This window comes from Pelobates fuscus, chromosome 3 (genome assembly GCF_036172605.1).
Source record: "Pelobates fuscus isolate aPelFus1 chromosome 3, aPelFus1.pri, whole genome shotgun sequence".
NCBI lineage: Eukaryota > Metazoa > Chordata > Amphibia > Anura > Pelobatidae > Pelobates > Pelobates fuscus.
Genome location: NC_086319.1, coordinates 161469829 through 161487461, shown reverse-complemented (window position 1 = coordinate 161487461; position 17633 = coordinate 161469829). Strand labels below are relative to the sequence as shown.

Here is a 17633-nt window from a genome sequence, read left to right as displayed (position 1 = left end):
TATTTTTGTGTTCCCTTTATTTTTTTTAGCAGTGTGTATATATATATATATATATATATATATATATATATATATATATATTGATACCGGAGAAACTGACGGAAGCCAAGCACAGAGAAGTGGACACAGGTTTCTTCAGGAAGGAAGAGATTCTTTATTCGATTCACCGACCGGGGCTCAGAGGGACTAATGTCACCAAAATACAACAAGATCTGAGCCCAGAACTGACTGTGTAAATGCATAATATAGACATATAGCTCCTCCTATAGTTAACTCTTCCCACATATACTCTTTACCCAATCAGCTGAACAAAGCCTAACTTCCCTTACCTGTTAGACCACATGGCTCACCCAGAACAATGGAGGAGGGGAAGTGTTTTCAGTTTCTACATTCCTGAGTGCCTGGGACTGATGCAATTCATAATTCCTGCTGAGCTGCACAATGTTGATAATCAGCTTGAAAAACCATTGACTAGGCCACTGACAAAACTGCAAATCCTCAATGTCTATAATGATGTGTTTACTGGCCCAGTAGTATCTGTCCAGGAGTGGTTCATTTTGAACTGGATCCTACCATTCCACCAGTACAATGTGCCAATAGCCATTAAGCCACAAGTAGAAGTGCAACTGGATATGTATGAAGCTGACGGACATCTTACATCAATATCAGAGCCAACTGATTGGATAAGCAATAGTTAATAGGAAGCCTGAAAATATTAGAATTTGTATTGATCCAAAGTTTCTTAACATGGCCATGAGAAGGTCACACTACATAATGCCAACACTTGAGGATGTTTTGCACAAACTGCCCAAAGCATGGGTTTTTACACTTGTTGATGCAAGAGATGCCTTTCTACAGTGCAAACTGATGAAAAGAGTAGCTACATGACCACCTTCTGGACTCCCTGAGGCCAGAAGAGATGGCTCAAGCTGCCATTTGGAGTCTCTGTAGCCCCAGAAGTATATCAGCGAAAGCAGCATGAACTGTTAAGTGGGCTCCGCGGAATTGAACCAATAGCAGATGACATTCTTATAATTGGCTGCAGTAATACAGATGAGGAATCTGAGCATGACCATGATGAGAAGCTAGTAGCATTATTGGATCGCTGCAGGCAGGTAATGCAGAGACTCAGTGTAAAGAAATTAAGAGTCAAGGTAGAAGAAGTCCGCTTCCATAGACATATCCTGTCTCAAAAAAGGCTTGAAAGCTGACCAGTGGCGTACATACCAGGGTCGCAGGGGTCGCGGCTGCGACCGGGCCCGGCCCACCAGGGGGCCCGGCCGCCCCTGCGACCCGGTATGTACCCATAGGGCCAGCCTCTTCTGCTGGGGGGCCCAGGAGCCGGCCACCTCCGGGCCCCCCGAGGCTGGCCCTGCTGTCACCCGGCTGGCTGGCGGGCGCGCGAGGGAGCACTGTCCCCTGGGTTCTCCCTCTTCAGCTCCCTCGCGCACCGTACTGAAACCGGAGCCGGAAGATGACGTCATCTTCCGGCTCCGGTATCAGTACGCGGCGCGCGAGGGAGCTGAAGAGGGAGCACTCAGGGGACAGTGCTCCCTTGCGCGCCCGCCAGCCAGCCGGGTGACAGCAGGGCCAGCAACACCACTGGACCCCAGGGAATCCCCCCAGCTCTCACACAGGTAAGGAGGCTGGGGGGATTAAATTAAAAAAAAAACAAAAAAAACATGTGAGTGTGTTTAGTGAGTGTGTTTAGTGAGTGTGTTTAGTGAGTGTGTTAGTGAGTGTGTTAGTGAGAGTGTTAGTGAGTGTGTTAGTGAGTGTGTTAGTGAGTGTGTTAGTGAGAGTGTTAGTGTGAGTGTGTGTTAGTGAGTGTGTTAGTGAGAGTGTTAGTGAGAGTGTTAGTGAGAGTGTTAGTGAGAGTGTTAGTGAGTGACAGTGTTAGTGACAGTGTTAGTGAGTGTGTTAGTGTGTGTGTTAGTGAGTGTGTTAGTGAGTGTGTTAGTGTGTGTTAGTGTTAGTGTGTGTGTTAGTGTGTGTGTGTGTGAGTGTGTGTTAGTGTTAGTGTGTGTGTTAGTGTGTGAGAGTGTTAGTGAGAGTGTTAGTGAGTGAGTGTGTTAGTGAGTGAGTGTGTTAGTGTGAGTGTGTTAGTGTGAGTGTGTTAGTGTGAGTGTGTTAGTGTGAGTGATTGTGTTAGTGATTGTGTTAGTGAGTGTGTTAGTGTTAGTGAGTGTGTTAGTGTTAGTGAGTGTGTTAGTGTTAGTGAGTGTGTTAGTGTTGGTGAGTGTGTTAGTGTTGGTGAGTGTGTTAGTGTGAGTGTGTTAGTGTGAGTGTGTTAGTGTGAGTGATTGTGTTAGTGAGTGTGTTAGTGAGTGTGTTAGTGTTAGTGAGTGTGTTAGTGTTAGTGAGTGTGTTAGTGTTGGTGAGTGTGTTAGTGTTGGTGAGTGTGTTAGTGTTAGTGAGTGTGTTAGTGTTGGTGTGTGTTAGTGAGTGTGTTAGTGTTAGTGTGTGTGTGTTAGTGAGTGTGTGTGTGTTAGTGAGTGTGTGTGTGTTAGTGAGTGTGTTAGTGTGTGTGTCTGTTACTGAGTATGTTTGTGTGCGTCTGTCACTGAGTGTGTGTCTGTCAGTAAATGTGTGCGTCTGTTCATGAGAGTGTGTGTGTGTGTCTAAAGCACTTACCTTTCTCCAGCGCCGGGCTCCCTTGGCGCTGGGGATCTCTCCGTCCCGATCCGCCTCTCAGCTCCGAATGCACATGCGTGGCAAGAACCACGCGCGCATTCAAACCGCCCATAGGAAAGCATTACTCAATGCTTTCCTATGGACGTTCAGCGTCTTCTCACTGTGATTTTCACAGTGAGAATCGCAGAAAATCCTCTAGCGGCTGTCAATGAGACAGCCACTAGAGGCTGGATTAACCCTCAGTGAAACATAGCAGTTTCTCTGAAACTGCTATGTTTTCAGCTGCAGGGTTAAAACTAGAGAGACCTGGCACCCAGACCACTTCATTGAGCTGATGTGATCTGGGTGTCTGTAGTGGTCCTTTAAGTGTATGTGTTTATGCATGCACTGGCGTACATACCGCGGTCGCACGGGTCGCAGCCCTGCGACCAGGTGCCCGCCGCCATGTGTTGCGGCCCCAGCCCGCGCAGAGTAAGCGCGGGGGGGGGGCTACAGATCAGTTTTCGCACCGGGGCCCCATGGGTTGTGTGTACGCCACTGAAGCTGACCCAGATAAGATTAGAGTCATTGTAGACATGCCACGACCTGGTGACACCAAAGTAGTGCAGCATTTTATTGGCTTTGTCACATACCTAGCAAAATTCATTTTGCATTGTTCTGAGGTGTGTGAGCCATTGAGAAGGCTTCTTGTCAGGATCCTATCCTGACAACCAGGAACATGTTTAATTTTCTTCTGTTATTATTTCATGCAATACCTGTTTCTCACCACTAGTGGCATCCCTTACCACTAACCTTGCAAGTCACCTTATCATCCTCACCTGCCTGGACTAATGAAAGGGCTTCATAAGGCTATACCCTGCTCACAACAGGGCCTTTACATTGAGAGAGAGAGAGAAGTTGTGCTCTGCTCCTGGCTCTTACTGAGATTTGTTATAACCTGATAAAGACCTGTACCTAACTCAACTGAATCCTGACATCCTGCTCCAACCTTACTTACATGCAACCATCTTGATTCATCCAATTCAACCCTGCTTTATTTCTAAACTGGACTTTGGTTTCATATTGTTTTTCCCTTATGGACATTATTATTTGCAAGTATCCTCAAATACCCTGAATCTACAGTTTTGTTTATAATCCAAAGAGGCTGTATTCCTGTTTAGTTTTTACTAATTGTTTTCATATTTCCTGTATTGGGGCATATTGCCTAAACGTCAATTTCACCTTCTACTTGCTCACCTGTAATTCTGTTTTCCCCCTTTATCTTTATTATTCCTTTTCTCTGTTTTATCTTGTTCTTCCTATTATTTCCTTTGTCTGAACCATGCCTGAAAAATCAAATAAACTACCTGAAATAAACACCGGCATAAGTCTCCTGTCAGACTTCTGCAGAATCATGACACTTCTAGACAAAGATGCAGTTTGACATTGGCTTCCCATGCATTACCAGGCAGTGGAGGAAATAAAACACTTGATCACAGCTGCCCCAGTGCAGAAATATGATGTAAAAAAGCCTGTTGCAATGGAAAGCAACTCAAGCAAAAATGGCCTAGGATGTGGTCTATTGCAAGAAGGACAGCCAGTTGCATTTGCATCCAGAGCACTCTTCAGCTGATCAAAATTATGCTCAAATTGAAAAGGAATGTTTATGCATTGTTTTGCCTGTCAGTGGCTGCTATACACTCAAATTGCAGTGTCTTTATTTATATCACCTGAAATGGTTTGTGATCATAGAGGTAATGATGGATCATTATCTCTATGGCCAGGATGCAATCATAGCTGAAACTGATCACAAACCGCTAATAGGTTTTGGCCACTGTAACGGACCGTTTTGCTCAAAAGGGGATAAAAATCGTTTAGGCGATAATCCCCTTTTTCCTGATACACAGGCAGCTACTGCAAGCACCAATCTCCCGACTGGAAACACACGAACACTGGAATAGCTGAACAAGAAAAGCATACGAACAGCTTACACTCCTGGCAGTCAGCATACCCTCCAATTCCCCCCAAGAACGAGACGACACTTCGGTTTGAGGGTTAAGCAGAATCTCTGGACTGGCACATCCAGCCTGGCTTTTATTTCCATCTCACACATATAAGACTGCCCACAGGGGAGGTGTAAAATATCCAATAGCATCACGGGTGCAACCCACACATCCCCTCCCCTTAGTGTGACACATAATCCCATTATTCATACAGTTTAAAATATACTTTTTACACAATATTTATAACTTCAAAACCATACATCACATTCACATAAAATTACATATCCACAATCAATCCATTCAGGGGAACAACATATTAAAAAATGGCATGGATCAGACCAGGGGTTCAAAAGTTAGTAAAGTATCTTTTAAAACCCCTAGCTTTCCAGCTCAGACCGGTTTTACAGAGCCATCTCTCCTGGAGAAGTAATCCAATTACCTCCCAGCACAGAGACAGACTCCATTGAGCACATGGGGACACAAAGACAGTAAAACACTTTAAAATACATAAATTCACCTTTTACACATAACACACAGACATTTCACATATCCCCATATAGCTGGGATCTGAGCGCACAAAACTACCGAATAGCGCGCAGATCCTATTCACACAGTTCACTTGCCATGGAGCCGATGTCTTTAACTACATGAATGGGCTCCATGGCATAGCTATCTGGGTTAACACATTCACATAAAGTCTGGTCCATAGTCCAAAGGCAAGAGGCGGGCAAGCAGCCCCCTCCAAGGACACGTGGCGAGGTCGGTTTTGCCACACTTCTCCCCTTTACCCCCCAGACTAACAGGGTATCTGACCTCCTGTCGGTCAGTGCCCTGGTTAGTCCAGCAACCCACCCACGAAGCACAAACAGCAGTACCTCCCACCCACAATAAATGTTTACTCCACCTGGATAAAGTCGCAGCTTGTCCAGGTTCAGGTTCCTCACCACGGCTGTGCGGGGAGCTGGTAGACTGCCTTGGTGGGTTGCTGAGTGGACAGAGACCAGCGGTACTCTGCCCTGGTGCCAGCGCTACCACTGAAGTAGCCTGATTGGAGCCTGGTTGTGGGAGGGGGAGACCGACCGTCTCCCCTCTGGGTACACAGCTCTGGGGCTGGGGGACAGGACCGACCATCCCTACCCCTTGTGCTGCAAGTGCAGAGACTACGGTCCCATCTGCACTGTTGGGGGGTGTAACATCTCCCCTTGGTGGGTTAGGCTGCCGCTGGAGAGAGGGTGTAACAAGCTCCTCTCTCTGGACTGTCAACTGCCGCTGAGGAGAGGGGTTAACAGGATCCTCTCCCTGACACTCTCTCTGCTGGTGGAGAGGGGGACCAGCTGTCTCCCCTTTCATTATTTTGTCCTGCTGCTGGGGTGCGAGACTGACGGTCTCAGCTCCCTGGGGTACACACTGCTGCTGGGAGGGAAGGATTGCACCCTCAGCTCCCTGGGGTACACACTGCCGCTGGGGAGGAAGGTCTGCACCTTCAGCTTCCTGGGACTTACTCGGCTGCTGGGGAGGAAGGACTGCACCTGCAGCTCCCTGGGACACACACTGCCGCTGGGGAGGAAGGACGACACCTTCAGCTCCCTGGGCTACACACTGCCGCTGGGGAGGAAGGACGACCCCTTCAGCTCCCTGGGACACACACTGCCGCTGGGGAGGAAGGACGGCACCTTCAGCTCCCTGGGACTTACTCTGCCGCTGGGGAGGAAGGACGGCACCTTCTGCTCCCTGGGATACACACTGCCGCTGGGGAGGAAGGACGACACATTCAGCTCCCTGGGATACAATCTGCTGCTGGGGAGGAAGGACGGCACCTTCAGCTCCCTGGGACTTACTCTGCCGCTGGGGAGGAAGGACTGCACCTTCTGCTCCCTGGGGTACACACTGCCGCTGGGGAGGAAGGACGGTACCTTTGGCTCCCTGGAACTCACACTGCCGCTGGGGAGGAAGGCCGGCACCTTCAGCACCCTGGGATCCAATCTGCCGCTGGGGAGGAAGGACGGCACCTTCAGCTCCCTGGGCTACACACTGCCGCTGGGGTGGAAGGACGGCACCTTCAGCTCCCTGGGCTACACACTGCCGCTGGGGAGGAAGGATTGCACCTTCGGCTCCCTGGGATACAATCTGCCGCTGGGGAGGAAGGACTGCACCTTCAGCTCCCTGGGATACACACTGCCGCTGGGGAGGAAGGACTGTACCTTCAGCTCCCTGGGATACACACTGCCGCTGGGGATCCTCACAGGACCAGTCTAGGAGATCTGCTACCTCGGGTACCGCTGGTTGCTGTTGGGAAGGAGGACCGGTTGTCTCTTCCCGGGCCTCATTGATGAGTCGCAGGTAATCCCCCTCCAGGTTCCATTCTTTGGCGACCAAATACTGTAGGTCTGCCTCGAGGTCAATAGCGCTAGGGAGCCCCAGCATGTCTTCTCGGTCGTAACACAGGTCCCAAAAACGAGAGTCGGTCGCTTTCCCAAAGTCCTCATCGTCAATATTATCCCAAAATCGGCCAAGTCAGTGTAATCTCCGCCTTCTGGGAACTCATATTCTGCCATCTCGGGGACACACTGAGCTGCGTACCATTGTATCGCCTGGTATGCGTCGTCTAACGCCAGTTCTGCATATACTAGAATCTCGAGTCTAGTCACCCACGCTTCTTCGGTCTGTTTTCTCAGGAGGGGCATCAGCTCTGCCATTCGAGCCATGATTCGCTGCCTTCTGCTGCGGCGCCGATCCCCTCGCGAATACTGTACTTCCTCTAGGGCTTCGTCCCACAACCTGGCTCTGACAGCCTCTCTGTACATCAACATGTCCTCCTCTGAGACTGCTCCAGACCCCAGGACGTAATCGTTCAATATATCTTGAAACTTCTCCTCCATTTTCTGAGTTCCTTTGTAGATAGGGTCGCTGTACGGGTACTAGCGTTGCCCTCAATTTGTAATCCAGGAATGGTGTTGTCTGTAGCTGTCCCTCTGGTTGTAGGAACGATCCTGCCGCTTGCCACCAATTGTAACGGACCGTTTTGCTCAAAAGGGGATAAAAACTTTTTAGGCGAAAATCCCCTTTTTCCTGATACACAGGCAGCTACTGCAAGCTCCAATCTCCCGACTGGAAACACACGAACACTGGAATAGCTGAACAAGAAAAGCATACGAACAGCTTACACTCCTGGCAGTCAGCATACCCTCCAATTCCCCCCAAGAACGAGACGACACTTCGGTTTGAGGGTTAAGCAGAATCTCTGGACTGGCACATCCAGCCTGGCTTTTATTTCCATCTCACAAATATAAGACCGCCCACAGGGGAGGTGTAAAATATCCAATAGCATCACGGGTGCAACCCACACATCCCCTCCCCTTAGTGTGACACATAATCCCATTATTCATACAGTTTAAAATATACTTTTTACACAATATTTATAACTTCAAAACCATACATCACATTCACATAAAATTACATATCCACAATCAATCCATTCAGGGGAACAACATATTAAAAAATGGCATGGATCAGACATGGGGTTCAAAAGTTAGTAAAGTATCTTTTAAAACCCCTAGCTTTCAAGCTCAGACCGGTTTTACAGAGCCTTCTCTCCTGGAGAAGTAATACCAATTACCTCCCAGCACAGAGACAGACTCCATTGAGCACATGGGGACACAAAGACAGTAAAACACTTTAAAATACATAAATTCACCTTTTACACATAACACACAGACATTTCACATATCCCCATATAGCTGGGATCTGAGTGCACAAAACTACCGAATAGCGCGCAGATCCTATTCACACAGTTCACTTGCCATGGAGCCGAAGTCTTTAACTACATGAATGGGCTCCATGGCATAGCTATCTGGGTTAACACATTCACATAAAGTCTGGTCCATAGTCCAAAGGCAAGAGGCGGGCAAGCAGCCCCCTCCAAGGACACGTGGCGAGGTCGGTTTCGCCACAGCCACCCGCAGCCGATGTCCCCTAAAGTTACAGGCAAGAAGGCGGTTGCTAAGACACGCTACTTGCTGGTGCCTGTCTCCAGAACCTTGTTGACTGATGGTCATAAAGCTATCCATAATAGTGTTATTACCAACGCAAACTAGCCTTACCATCAGGCAGAATGGAGGCATTAATGGAAAAGTGCCAGAGCACTACCTGATAATGACTCAGAATCTGAATTTGGGTTTCAAGAGAAGGCTTTGATGAAGTCTGCCTCAGAGTCTGATGACAGCTCTCCTGCTGCCAAGTATGTTGGCAAATTCCCTAATCCTAGCTCTGTCCCGTCACAGGCTCTAAAAGGTGATTCAAAACCTGGGACCCATACAGAAGCTATTTTAGATCCATTGGGAGATCCGCTCTTTGACCCGGAAAAACTGCATCATCCCCGGTCAACAGAGTGGGTTCCTGTGGACCATATTGCATCTTAACTGCAGTTGAGGGTTAGGCGTCCCCTCTTAGGCTACCCGGAGTAAGTTCCAAGCTGAATGCCCTTACCCTTTGGTGCTGGGCCGTGTGTGTGTGGACACTTGAAGTTAACCAGTTTTTTACTAAGCTGGGGTTGAACTCCTGTCACGGCTCCCGATATCTCTGCTGGCGTGGCTGCACTCAAACATAGCAGCCACGCTCCATGCTGCCCAGAATGCTTCTTCAGGTCTATTGCCAGTGGACGACATTTCTTCTTGTGGCTCCCTTCTGGCTGGTGCAGCCCTGGTATCCTCAGGTCCAGGAATTGGCCATCGAGGTTCCCAGACTGCTCGGGCTGGACCCTCTTGTCCTACTGGATCCTGAAGGACGTCCTCACCATCTGGTGCTCAACAAGTGGCTCCCCCTGTTGGTGTGGCTGATTTCAAGGGACCTTAGGATGTCCTAGAATTTTCAGTCTCGGGTAGACTCTTTCTGGCGGGCTCATGGGCCTCCAGTACTAGGGCCGGTTACTGCTCAGCCTGGCACATCTGGGCTGCCTGGTGCATGGCATGGAACCTGGATCCCATTTCAATACCTGCAATGTAGATTCTCCAGTTCATCTCAACACTTGGGACATGAACTGCGTCCTCACACTGTTCGTGTCCTGGCCTCCGAATGCAGAGCTGTTGCTTTTTACCAGTTGTCTCCTAAACTGGTGACTTTATTTTGTCTGATGTCAAGCAAAGGTGTGTCTGACATTTGGGCTCCGGACTACTCCGGAAGGCTTGGAGTTTGATATCTCCAGGCGCGCTAAGACCTCCTTCTGGTCTGTGTTTTACCCTGCATACTCTTCTAGGCTGCATTTGTGCCCGGTCTCTTGCCGCGAACACAGGACTGCCTCCGGATACCTTCTTGTGGTTTGCATTCCCTGTCTGAACAGATGCCATTGGATTGTTCTGTGATGTCTAACCAGGGTTACACCCTGTCCTTTGTGTTTTTCAGCTTGATGTTCCATGGGTTTGAGCAGGCCCGTCGCTACCCGACAGGCAAGCCAAGCAACTGCTTGGGGCCCCGAGCTGGCCTGGGCCCCAAGCAGAGCCGGCAGGGCCGCCATCAGAGCATGCGGTCCTGGGGGGCCCGGACTGCACAGGTCGTCCGGGCCCCACATTCAGTGGGTACATACCGGGTCACAGGGGGCCCGGTATGTACCCACTGGCACTGGGCCAGCCTCTTCTCCTGCGGGGCCCAGCAGCCGGTCACCTCAGGGCCCCCCAGAGGCTGGCCCTGCTGACACCCGGCGGGCGCGCGAGGGAGCACTCACCTCTGAGTGCTTCCTCTTCAGCTCCCTCGCGCACCGTACTAATGCCGGAGCCGGAAGATGACGTCATCGTCCGGCTCCGGCATCAGTACGCGGCGCACGAGGGAGCTGAAGAGGAAGCACTCAGAGGAGAGTGCTCCCTCGCGCGCCCGCCGGGTGTCAGGGACAGGGACAGCCAGGGAGGACATTTAAGTGAGTAGGGGTGGGGGAGAGGGACGGAGAAAATTTGAGTGGGTGGGGGGGGCGAGGGAGAAAATTTGAGTGGGGGGGCGAGGGAGAAAATTTGAGTGGGTGGGGGGGGCGAGGGAGATAATTTGAGTGGGTGGGGGGGGCGAGGGAGAAAATTTGAGTGGGTGGGGGGGCGAGGGAGAAAATTTGAGTGGGTGGGGGGGCGAGGGAGAAAATTTGAGTGGGTGGGGGGGAGAGGGAGGGAGGAAATTTGAGGGAGTGGGGGGGAGAGGGAGGGAGGAAATTTGAGGGAGTGGGGGAGAGGGAGGGAGGAAATTTGAGTGGGTGGGGGGGAGAGGGAGGGAGGAAATTTGAGGGAGTGGGGGGAGAGGGAGGGAGGAAATTTGAGGGAGTGGGGGGGAGAGGGAGGGAGGAAATTTGAAGGGGGAGGAAGGGAGGGAATTTGAAGGGGGAGAGGAAGGAAATTTGGGGGGGAGAGGAAGGGAGGAAATTTGAAGGGGGGGAGAGGAAGGAAATTTGAGGGAGGGGAGGGAGAGGTAGGAATTTGAGGGGGGAGAGGAAGGGAGGAAATTTGAGGGAGGGGGGAGAGGAAGGGAGGAAATTTGAGTGAGGGGGGAGAAGGGAGGGAGGACATTTGAGGGAGGGGGGAGAGGAAGGAAGGAAATTTGAAGGAGGGGAGAGGAAGGAAATTTGAGGGAGGGGGAGAGGAAGGAAACTTGAGGGGGGAGGGAGGAAGGAAATTGGAGGGGGGAGAGGAAGGAAATTGGAGGGGAGAGGAAGGAAATTGGAGGGGGGAGGAAGGAAATTGGAGGGGGGGAGAAGGAAGGAAATGAGAGGGAGGGGGAGAAGAAGGAAATTGGAGGGGGGAGAAGGCAATGAGAGGGAGGGGGAGAAGAAGGAAATTGGAGAGGGGGGAGAAGAAGGAAATTGACGGGGGTAGGGGGAGAGATTGACATCCATCACACACACACAATGCACCCCTTGCACACAGAAAAACACACAATGCATTACACACAGACACACATACACAAGCAATGCATCCCTTCCACACAGCAACACACAATGCACCCCTTCCACACACTCAGTGCATCCCTTACAGCAGTGTTTCCCAACCCAGTCCTCAAGGCACACCTACCAGTCCAGGATTTAGGGGTGACCCAGTTGTGTCTAAGGTGTTTTTTCTTTTTTTTCTAAAAACACCATAGACAAAACTGGGTAATCCTTAAATCCTGGACTGGTAGGTGTGCCTTGAGGACTGGGTTGGGAAACACTGCCTTACAGACACACACACTGCATCCCATACATACACAAACTCACCTTGCAGCCCTTACACATACAAACACAGATTCACACAATGCATTCCTTACACACATCAGGACATCCCCCCCCCCCACACACACCCCTGTGAACATTACTCATTGGTGGAACATGAAGGTGGACCCTGGGACCCAGACCTTGAGCTGTGTAAATGGCCCTCAAAAAATGGAGCTGCTTCCCGTTCTCCCAGAACATTGATTTTTGTGACCACAGTTACAAACCGCCTCCAGAGAGCCTGTTCTACACCAGACCAGTGGAGCCAGACGGCAGCTGAAGCCCATCATCATCCTCATCTGGTTGTAAGTAGGCAGTCTAGTATATTATTCGTGGCATTAATCTCTAATTTACCTCACATTAAAGGGACACTATAGTCCCCAGAACCACTGCAGCTTAATGTAGTAGTTCTGGTGTCTATAGCCTGTCCCTGCAGGCCTTTTATTGTAAACACGGCGGCACTGCAGCACTGTGTTAGTTAACATGGCAGATCATATGGGTGGGGCACTGTGATGTCACATGGGGGGCGGCAAACTTTACTTTTGCCTAGGGCGGGGGGAAGGACCCGGGTGCAGGCGCCGGGGGGCCCAGACCTTGAGCGTGCATGTGGGGGGTGGGGGGGGGGGGTTGGAGTTTGGGGGGGCCTCCATGTCCGTTTTGCTTGGGGCCCCCAAATTCCTTCAAACGGCCCTGGGTTTGAGCTGTTGTTGGTCCCCGTTATTCCCATCATGTTCTTCTTTACAGCCTGGGCTGCCATTCATCTCACTGTTTAAGATGTCTATTTGCCGCAGTTCTGGTTCCTGGTTACTACTTGGCGGTTTCTTCACTGTTGCTGTTGGACTGTTGGTTTACCAAAGAAAGAAAAGAGGAAGTTGGGGGTGTAATCCCGGATTGTATAGGGATGGCTATTCATGAGGGGTGGAGTTTGGGTGGTCACATGTTAAGCATCCTTTTTTCTTATTGTTTATTTTCTTTGCAGCTGTATTTAAGTAAAGAAAGAGATTTTCAAAATACTCGCCACTGACTTTTCATCATAAAATAGCAAAATCATGTAATTGTTGAGCTGACAATATGCATTGAACACCAAGAAAGCAAAAACAATAAGCTCCTTTTTAAATCATAATGATAATGATAAGTACAAGGCCAAATTGACCCTCCAGTGGTTACAGAAGAAAAAGGTGAAGGTTCTGGAGTGGCCATCAGTCTAGTGACCTTAATATCCACACTGAGGAGATATCAAACGTGCAGTTCATGCAAGACGACCAAAGACTGTGCCTGGAGGCATTTTGCCAAGAAGAATGGGCAGCTATACCTCCTACAAGAATAAGGGCCCCATATACAACTATTACAAAAGACTGCACGCTGTCATTGATGCTAAAAGAGGTGCTAAAATACACAGTATTAAGAACTAAGGGTATGCAGATTTTTGAACAGGGGTCATTTTTTTTTCTTTGATGCCATGTTTTGTTTTATGATTGTCCATTCTGTTGTGACCTACAGTTGAATATAAATCCCATAAGAAAAAAAATGTGTTTTGTCTGCTTACTTATGTTTTCTTTAAAAAAGAATGGTACATATATTAACAATTCTCCAAGGGTTTGCAAACTTTTGAGCACAACTGTAGTTGAGAGAGATGTTCAAATATAAAATATTAACAAGCTTTGAGAAAAAAAAAATAAGAAAACAAATAATAGAGCAATATAAAATTAAATTAAGCAATGTAGTAAATATGCCTGAAACATTCAAGGGTGGTATATCAGCCCAGTCCTAGGATATACGGCAATCAGGGACACCAGATGTCTTCATGTTGTAATATAGCAATATATGAAAATACAAGAAAAAAAAAATAGTGGGCCGATGGCAGGGTATATAATATTGTAAATTATATATCAAGTGAATGAAGGAAACCTACTTACAAATGCTTGATGCTCTGGAAAAAATAGTTTTACATTGCAGGGTTAAAAGACAGGGTCACTGTACCTAGACCACTTAATTGAGGTGAAGTGTTTGGGGTTTCGTAAGTGTCCCTTTAGAAAACTAATCAGTGGTTTCATTTGGTGTTCTGTGTGTCCTTTAATGTTTTTAGATGGCTATGGGTGCAAGACCGTTAAGGAAGTATTCCATGTCAGTTTATACATTAAATATGTTTTTTAGAAATATTTTTACGTTTAATCTTTCTTTGCCCAGATGTACTTGTAGAAATTATTTACTACTGAAACCTGACAGTTTCAGGGATGTAGTCCAATTTGCCTATGTTGCTGCAATAATATGTGGGTCAAACATTTAATTTAACAAGTGTGTAAAAAAAAAAAAAGCTATCAGAGTAAACAATTACAGTTTTATTCTCTCTCTCTCTTTTTTTTTTTTAATAATTGTTTATTTTTTTCAGTGCATGAGATCAAGACAAGCTTTGTAAAGACATTCCAGCAAGAGTATATAGATAAAGAATCATGTCAAGGAGTTACATGAGCCAGGGGAGGTGTGGCAAGGGCTGCATAAACAGAAACAAAGTGATTTAACGCCTAAATTACCAATAATTGTGCAGTGACATTGCAGGGGCGTGATCTACACACCAAAACTGCTTCATTAAGCTAAAGTTGTTTTGGTGACTATAGTGTCCCTTTAATAAAGCAACAGTAGCTTCAAGCTTGAAAATAGGGGCCCAAAAGTCTATTATGTTGACAAAATTCAAAGTTCCTCACAGAGCTCAGGCTTAGTGCGACCGTTCGGCATGGCAGTCAGGTCGTTTTGTTCTCTTGATGCATCACTACATGTGTTATACTTCATCATTTACTTTAAACAATCCATCATTATGCACAGATACAGTTAATAGAATTACAGGGGCATATTTACTCTTTAATGTAAGTCATACAAAATTAAAAGTATCCCTAATACATGATAATCACTTAAGCTTACTGGAGTGCACATGATGCAAGGAAACTATGGATGCAGCCCTTTGTTTTTCTTTATAAAACAGTTTTCAATCAACTTGACAAACACAGGAGGAATTTTCTGTACCCAAAGCCCCTCATCTTGTGATGTCGTAATGAGGAACTTGCATCTAGCCTATCGATTTTTCTGTGAGGCATTGGTACACATTGTATATTCACACCATGCCTTAAAAGGCTTAAATAGACAGATGATTCAGACAAGCTAATGTGTGTTTTTTAGGGTCACCAATTTACACAATGATGTAGCCTGCATCATTTGCAAGGGGACTCACCACTTTGGAGACATCTAATTTCTTGTGCAGTCAGCCTGTGAGTACATATAATGAGCATGCATGGTGTGTTTAAATCAAAAGGTAGATCATTTCACAATTTTTTTTGTCATTTTAATATTTGCGTTCTCAGTCCTGTTGCTGCTTTATTTTGTCTAAATGAAAATCAGTGAATCAGGTAAAAATATTATTTTGAGAATTTCGATTCTTATTCCATATAATGAAAATGTAACCTGCTTATGTACATGTACAATTATTTTTATAGTGCCAACATATTTCACAGCACTGTGCAATGGGAAACAATACAAACATTGTATTCTAACAAACCATGTATGACATACAGCAAAGGTAGGTAAAGAGGGCTCTGGCAAAACGAGCAAGCAACAGAAATAAGCTGAAGATCTCTTTAAAGGATAGTCGTTCTCCTCAATGTTGTCTTTACTTTACTTGCTGTAAAACACAAAATGGTATTTCAGCATTAATAACCTGTATTCTATGGTTTCTATGAGTAAACAGTCCTTAAAGGGACACTCTGGACCCCTAAGGACTTCAGCTTGCCTTATTGCAAAAAAGGTTTTGGGCCCCCTAGTGGAGCACCCTAAGGTGGCGTTCTGGGCACCTAAGGTGTACCTAAGGCACACTCCAGCCCTGCGGGTGGGAGGGGGCCGGAGCTGAAGAAACTTCCCTAGCTGAGAAGTGTAAACAACAATGGAATCTAACCAAGTGTTATACACATTTATCACAAATCTCTCAAGTTTCAAGTTTTTCTTGCTTTATTTTGGTTTGTATATATGTTTGGAAGTGTTTGCTCGCTGTTTAAAAAATATAATGGTCAGGGATGTATGTCCCTTTAATAGCTTTTTTGGTTACTCTACGAATAGCTGTGGCCTGATGGAATAAACGTCTACTTTATACAATAAAGATTGTTATAAAAATATTTTTAATTTGCATAAACTGAGTATACAATTCTGGGGTAAAGTACTCAGGGCCGGTGCAAGGATTTTTGGGTACATAGGCGAAGATGTATTTTTCCGCCCCCCCCCCATTCAAAAATAACATCTTCACCTATGTGCCTCTTAACTAGCCCCTCTCCCCATCCATTATTGGTCCCCTCCCTTCCCTGTCCCTTTGTGTTCTTCTGACAGTCACACACACTCAATGACAAACACAGAGACTCACTGATCTGACACACACTGATTGACACTCATTGACAGACACACTGATAGTCACACACAGACTCAATGACAAAGATACTCTCACTGATTTGACAGACACTCACAAACACACACTGACAGACACACACATACACTCACATGCAACACTCATACAATCACTCACAGACACACATACACTCACTCACGCACACACTCAGTCACTCACAGACACACATACACTCACTCACACACAGTCACTCACTCACAGACACACATACACTCACACACAGACACACACTCACTCACACACTCTCACACAGACACACTCTCACACAGACACTCACACACTCACACACAGACACACACACACTCACTCACAGACACTCACACACACAGACAGACACTCACACACACAGACATACACTCACACAGACAGACACTCACACACACAGACAGACACTCACACACAGACAGACACTCTCACACACAGACACATCACATACATTCACAAATTATTTGAATAAATAAATAATATCCACCCAGCCTCCCTACCTGGAGAGCTGGTGTGGATCATTCCCTGGGGTCCAGTGGGGCTGGTGGGCGGCGCGCGGCAGTGCTGCGATCTGCTGATGCCGCGGGAGCCGGAATATGACGTCATATTCCGGCTCCCGCGGCATCACTAGACAGCGCGCGAGGGAGCAGAGCAGAGAGGTTAGAGCTCCCACGCCGCGCCTGATCGCAGCACTGCCACACTGGGGGCGGAGATGGTGGCCGGCAGGAGGGAGATTTTTCCCTCCTGCCGGCCACTGAAATCTTGCGCCCCCGGAGCCGGTGCGCCCTAAGGCGGCCGCCTGTGCCGCCTTATGGACGCGCCGGCCCTGAAAGTACTAAACCATGGAATGTTCCTGCTGATTGCTCCACTTATAGAAAATCCCCATAACCTGTTTTATATTAATTTCACCTTAAAGGGACACTCCAGGCACCCAGACCACTCCCACTAGCCTTAACCCTGCAAGTGTAATTATTGCAGTTTTTTTTTATAAACTGCAATAATTACCTTGCAGGGTTAACTCCACCTCTAGTGGCTGTCTACTAGACAGCCACTGGAGGGCAATTCCTGCTTCATAGCACAGAAAACCTCTGCTAGAGCGTTGCTGGACGTCCTCACGCTATGTGAGGACCTCCAACGTCGCTCAATTCCCCATAGGAAAGCATTGAAAAGCATTTTCAATGCTTTCTTATAGAGAGCTCTAATGCGCATGCTCGGCATTGCCGCGCATGCGCATTAGGTCTCCACGGCCGGCGGGCAGGATCAGTCTCACCCACCGGCCGACATAATGAAGAGGATGAGCGGCAGCGACCCGAAACCACCGCCAAGGAACATCGACAGGGGTCTCAGGTAAGTGACGGAAGGGGTTTTCACCCCTTCA

At 47.7% G+C, this 17633-nt stretch overlaps 1 protein-coding gene across 1 annotated transcript in view; it reads right to left on the bottom strand.

Annotated features, from left to right (window-relative positions):
* Nucleotides 1–15288: 15288 nt before the first annotated feature.
* Nucleotides 15289–17633, bottom strand: part of SVOPL (SVOP like) — a 47707-nt gene continuing 45362 nt past the window's right edge. The window contains exon 14 of the mRNA XM_063445311.1: nucleotides 15289–15499. Coding sequence (XP_063301381.1) covers nucleotides 15488–15499 — 12 coding nt within the window. The 3' untranslated portion in view covers nucleotides 15289–15487. The remainder of the gene's footprint in view (nucleotides 15500–17633) is intronic.